General features: G+C 45.2%; 1 protein-coding gene across 1 annotated transcript in view; it reads right to left on the bottom strand.

Annotated features, from left to right (window-relative positions):
* emid1 (EMI domain containing 1) overlaps positions 1 to 5,663 on the bottom strand; it is a 188,176-nt gene extending 182,513 nt beyond the window's left edge. Inside the window, exon 1 of the mRNA XM_072433921.1 lies at positions 5,485 to 5,663. Within this exon, the coding sequence (XP_072290022.1) occupies positions 5,485 to 5,663 (179 nt within the window). The remainder of the gene's footprint in view (positions 1 to 5,484) is intronic.
* Positions 5,664 to 6,181: the final 518 nt, after the last annotated feature.

Raw genomic sequence — 6,181 nt, 5'->3', positions numbered from 1 at the left:
TTCCTCAAAGTGTCCAGCTGCTCAGAGGATGAACGCTGCTCCATCCTCTGCACCAGAAGCTCATGACGCAGACATGAACGGCTCAAGTATTCATTCTTCCCACGCGGTGACTGCAGCAGAAGCTCACTCAAACTGCCAAGGAAACTCTGTTCATGCTATAAACTACAGACAGATTTACTCAAACGTCATGTTATCAAAAGCCTTTTTACTCATATATAATGTATATTTAATATAAACATATATCTATTATTAGGCCCGAGCGCCACAAGCTGGCGAGAGGCCTATTAATCTCGTAAGGCCGTGCGAAGCACGGCTGCGAAAGCGCGAAGCGCTCGCCCACTTCCAAACACTCACTAACGCACTCCTTCACTCATGCACGCCCCGTGCATACTAATTAGTAGTAGGAAAATGGAACATTACCGTTGTAAACGGGCGAAGCCCGTGCAAAAGTGCGCACTAAACGAGCACTTTACATTGTGTCGCTTCGCGGTCGTCATCCCCATATAAAGCACTCATTTGCGCTAAGTAGCTCACGAATACGTTCCCCATCTCTTGCATGTTCCGTGCATATAAGCATGTAATGCAAAAATTGAACATTATTACTGTATAGAGGGCCAAAAAAACAAAGTGGGCGGAGCCCACTCAAAATTAACGAAAGTACCCGTCAGTGACCAGGGACCCACACCATGAGGTAGGAAAGCGCGAGCGCTTTCCGAAAATGTATAGTTTATGATATTTGAAAAATGGGAAACATTGTTTTCGCATCGGAATATTATTCTTCTTCTTCTTCTTCTTCTTCTTCTTCTTCTTCTTCTTCTTCTTCTTCTTCTTCTTCTTCTTCTTCTTCTTCTTCTTCTTCTTCTTCTTCTTCTTCTTCTTCTTCTTCTTCTTCTTCTTCTTCTCGGGACCAACCCCCCTATTTTTCACCCAGTGAACATTGACGAAAAGTCACAAAAATGTTCACACCTCTAAAAATCGTGCCTCTCTACATTCTGGCTATTTCCCTTTTCTAAAATAAAAAAAATTGGCGCGTCAGCGCCCCCAAATGTACCAAAAATGCATTGAGAGATGGGAAATGACCCAAAAAAAATCTGATCGTAGAATCATGAAATTTGGCGCAGAGGTAGATGGTGACAAGAGAAGTAAAAAATATTATTACGGCAACGCCGTCCGCCCAACCAAATGTCGGCCATATTGCTTCAAAAATGGCTAAACATGACTTCGGAGTTTTTCCAAACGTCGTACTTTTACGAACTCCTCCCAGGGCGTTGGCCCTAAAAAGCTGAAATTTGGTGAAAATGCTACTGAGGAGTGGGACATCAAAAGTTATCCAAATTACATTGATACCTGTCACGGTCTCTGAGCGGCGAAGCCGCAAACTTTAGCTAGGATTTCAGAAATCTCCCATATTTAAAATTTCTGCCGTTTGCGCAGATAAAGTCCGAATTGCGTCAAATTAGAATCAGTTGTTAAACTCTTTGCCCTAAACCTACTTGAAGTGAAATAAATTCATTTGGCGCCACAGCGCCCCCTACAGATTTTATATGGAGGTTAAATGTTTAGTTTTGCGAAATTATATGAAATTTGACACACAACTCAATTTTAGAATCCCCATCAAAAAAGTCAATGAGACCCATGTCATAATTGTTATGGCGTTGCCGTAGCGATGACCGAAACCTTTCATGTTATTCCAATGGGGAAATCGCCAGAACATGTTTACACTTTAGACTTTCACAAACTCCTCTTAGGGCGTTAGACATATTAACCTGAAATTTGGTGAGACTCATCTTCAGGACCATCAAAAGTTATCCACATTTTCATTCAAAGAGTCACGGTGTCTGTGCGGCAAAGCTGCACATTTTGCCAAGAATTCAAAATAAAATTGCTTTTTGATGGTAAAACAAAGGGGAGAAGATGTGACAGCGTCACAGATTCAGCAGTAGGCGTAATAAAAGGACAATTGCGGCGTGGCGGCGGTGTGGCGGCGGCGTGGCGAGGGCCGATCATTGCCGCTTGCGGCTATATTTATTATTATTATTATTATTAGAAGTTGTTTTTTTTTTTACACAAAAGTCCAGATGACTTCAACTGAATCCTTTTCTACAATGGAAGACTCTCTGATCGGTGTTTCAGATGATCGATGATCAGCCCAAATATCCTGATCGGAGCAACTCAAAAAGTGACTTGGATCTCCTTTAAAAGCTCATGATGTTCACTACAAATACTTTGTACTGCAGTTCTAGGCTCTTCATGCTGTGTGCTGTCCTCTGCAGGTCGTGGCTGCCATGGCAACGATTACACAGTTTGTAGTGACAGTTTTAGGGCTCACTAGGGCTGAGCTATTAATCTCATTAATTTGATTAAATCAGGTTTTTAATAATCAATGATGTGAAAAATGTCTAAATGGTTCAGATTGAGGGCGTGACCTCCAGCCATGTGCACAACGCGGACACCAGCACTTCACACTTCTCCATAACTAAAGCCCAACACATATTTAACAAGTCTTCATCGCTTAATTACAGCCGGGAGCTGTATCTTTGAGGAGCCTTATTTTAATCTGTGAAAGTTACGAGTTTCTTGTTCCTTGGAGGTCCCAGAGTGCGGGACATTGACACTGTCCTGCAATACTTAAGAGTCCAGCAACAATCGAGCGTCTTTTTGACTCCGTTACAAGAGCGTGTGCTTTGTGAGTGAAGAGTGAAGGTTTCGCCGCTAAAGTCACTCTTTGCATCTTGTCTTCTCTAAGGAAATGATAAGCAGCAGCCATGGTATCCATGACAAGGCTAATTGAGACAGCACAAAAACGTTTAGATTTGAGACGAGTTTACTCCTGAGAGTATTGTGCAGAGTCCAGGATTCAGCACAAAGGATTTACAGAAAGACTATTGTTTAGGTGAAATAAATGTTAATCAATGACAATGTGAAAAGCTTATAACCCATTCAACCATTTTACAATGAACTAAAACAGACTATAAGCTCATAGTCTTTATAAACTTTATAAATAACAGGCATATTCAAATGTTATAACGTGCAGCAGTGTTCTCGCTGAGGGGTTTGGGCATGGCGGGGGCCATGTTCTGGCGGGCCCCCGCCATGCCCAAAGATACCGCCAGGTATTAAGGCCTCTGAACACGCCCACAGACTGAGCCGCTGCAAGAGAAGAAGAACCAAGCTTCCCGTGCAGTACTGCGCAGCGGCCTGTAGGGGCCAGTAAAACACACCGTGAATTCAGCCCAGCGTCAGCAGCAGAAGTGAGGGGAAAACGGGCTTATTTGGATATATTTTAGAACAATTCATATACAGTTGTGACACACTGTAATTTCAGATTTATCGGGCCAATCACTGATTGCCTTGATTGCCCCGACCGCACGCCACTGTTGGACCAGGAGTATCAGTACTTTTAGTCATGAAAAGCAACACCAGCGCTGACTTTGTTTGATCCTTGTTTAGTCTGTGTTCAAACCACAACAAAATGCTCCTTAAATATCTTCTTGATAAAGTCCATCAGCTCGTGGAGGAGGAACATTCGTTTTTTATGTCGTCCTGGTTAGTTCAGGTGAAGACCTGGTTAAATCTTGAGTAAGATTTTTCCAAGTTTTTTTATCAGGTTTAGTCCTGGTTTAGTCCAGGTTTAGTCCAGGTTTAGTCCAGGTTTAGTCCTGGTTTAGTCCTGGTCTAGTCCAGGTTTAGTCCAGGTTTAGTCCAGGTTTAGTCCAGGTTTAGTCCTGGTTTAGTCCAGGTTTAGTCCCGGTTTAGTACAGGTTTAGTCCAGGTTTAGTCCTGGTTTAGTCCCGGTTTAGTCCTGGTTTAGTCCTGGTTTAGTCCCAGTTTAGTCCCGGTTTAGTCCAGGTTTAGTCCCGGTTTAGTCCCGGTTTAGTCCTGGTTTAGTCCCAGTTTAGTCCTGGTTTAGTCCAGGTTTAGTCCCAGTTTAGTCCCGGTTTAGTCCCGGTTTAGTCCTGGTTTAGTCCAGGTTTAGTCCTGGTCTAGTCCAGGTTTAGTCCAGGTTTAGTCCAGGTTTAGTCCTGGTTTAGTCCTGGTCTAGTCCAGGTTTAGTCCAGGTTTAGTCCAGGTTTAGTCCAGGTTTAGTCCTGGTTTAGTCCAGGTTTAGTCCCGGTTTAGTACAGGTTTAGTCCAGGTTTAGTCCTGGTTTAGTCCCAGTTTAGTCCTGGTTTAGTCCTGGTTTAGTCCCAGTTTAGTCCTGGTTTAGTCCAGGTTTAGTCCCGGTTTAGTCCCGGTTTAGTCCTGGTTTAGTCCCAGTTTAGTCCTGGTTTAGTCCAGGTTTAGTCCCAGTTTAGTCCTGGTTTAGTCCTGGTTTAGTCCTGGTTTAGTCCAGGTTTAGTCCTGGTCTAGTCCAGGTTTAGTCCAGGTTTAGTCCAGGTTTAGTCCTGGTTTAGTCCTGGTTTAGTCCTGGTCTAGTCCAGGTTTAGTCCCGGTTTAGTCCAGGTTTAGTCCCGGTTTAGTACAGGTTTAGTCCAGGTTTAGTCCTGGTTTAGCACAGGTTTAGTCCTGGTCTAGTCCAGCTTTAGTCCCGGTTTAGTCCTGGTTTAGTCCTGGTCTAGTCCTGGTCTAGTCCAGGTTTAGTCCAGGTTTAGTCCAGGTTTAGTCCTGGTTTAGTCCTGGTTTAGTCCAGGTTTAGTCCTGGTTTAGTCCTGGTTTAGTCCAGGTTTAGTCCAGGTTTAGTCCAGATTTTGTCCTGGTTTATTCCCGGTTTAGTCCCGGTTTAGTCCAGGTTTAGTCCTGGTTTAGTCCTATTCTAGTCCCGGTTTAGTCCAGGTTTAGTACCGGTGTAGTCCTGGTTTAGTCCTGGTTTAGTCCAGATTTTGTCCTGGTTTAGTCCAGGTTTAGTTCTGGTTTAGTCTTGGTTTAGTCCTGGTTTAGTCCTATTATAGTTCCGGTTTAGTCCAGATTTTGTCATGGTTTAGTTCTGGTTTAGTCCTGGTTTAGTCCTAATTTAGTCCTATTATAGTCCCGGTTTAGTCCAGGTTTATTCCCAGTGTAGTCCTGGTTTAGTCCCGGTTTAGTCCCGGTTTAGTTCTGATTTAGTCTCGGTTTAGTTCTGGTTTAGTTCTGGTTTAGTCCTGGTTTAGTCCTGGTTTCGTCCTGGTTTAGTCCTGGTTTAGTCCCGGTTTAGCCCCAGTTTAGTCCTGGTTTAGTCCCAGTTTAGTCCTGGTTTAGTCCCGGTTTAGTCCCGGTTTAGTCCTGGTTTAGTCCTGGTTTAGTCCTGGTTTAGTCCCAGTTTAGTCCTGGTTTAGTCCTGGTTTAGTCCCAGTTTAGTCCCGGTTTAGTCCTGGTTTAGTCCTGGTTTAGTCCCAGTTTAGTCCTGGTTTAGTCCAGGTTTAGTCCCGGTTTAGTCCTGGTTTAGTCCTGGTTTAGTCCCAGTTTAGTCCTGGTTTAGTCCTGGTTTAGTCCCAGTTTAGTCCTGGTTTAGTCCAGGTTTAGTCCCGGTTTAGTCCCGGTGCGGTGCTGGATGGAGCGGTGTCTCACCTCTTGTGATACACGGGTCCGTGCGCCGCGGACGCCGCCGCGGACGCCGCCGCGCTGTGCTGCCTGTACAGCCCGGTCTTCCACGTCCCCTCAGCGGCAGAGCTCATCCACAGCGCCGCTAGGATCCACCGCCAGACCCGCGCCGTCTTCAGCGTCAGCCGCCACTCCCGGGTCCCCATGTCCTCCACGGCACGCGCGGTGAACTCACGAACAGCCCCGAAAACAAGGCGCTAAACTCGGCGTCCTCACGCGCTCTGTCCGTGCGGGTTCCACTTGGATCGACTTCACGCACACTTCACACTTTGATACCGGGATTACGGTGACGGTAAAACACGTCCCACTCCTGCTCTCATCTACTCTCGGTTCTTCTCGCAGGGCTTTTTAAAGTGCTCCGGTGTGTGCCCAGGTCCGGCCCCTCCGCCCGGGACAATGGTGGGGTCCCGTGCGGCTCCTCCTCTGTGCGCTCCTCTTTCTCACAGCAGTTCAAGGCTTTTAATTGCGCACGAATCGTAATCACCGCGTTGTTTTGTCCCATATTAACGACTCCTGTCCACGTCAGGCTTTGATTAGTTAATTAATGATTTGATTTGCTCCTGAACTTGAATCAGAATAGCTTTATTATTATTAAGGATAAAGTTATAACGCATTTCGTCTGAGCTTCATGTTTGTGTTTGTGCTTTTTAAATACAGCCATAGT

This window comes from Eucyclogobius newberryi, unplaced genomic scaffold (assembly GCF_026437365.1).
Source record: "Eucyclogobius newberryi isolate DKJ021-1_F unplaced genomic scaffold, fEucNew1.0.hap1 SCAF_6, whole genome shotgun sequence".
Lineage (NCBI taxonomy): Eukaryota > Metazoa > Chordata > Actinopteri > Gobiiformes > Gobiidae > Eucyclogobius > Eucyclogobius newberryi.
Note: the sequence above shows the minus strand (reverse complement) of the source record. Positions and strands in the feature narration are given on the sequence as shown.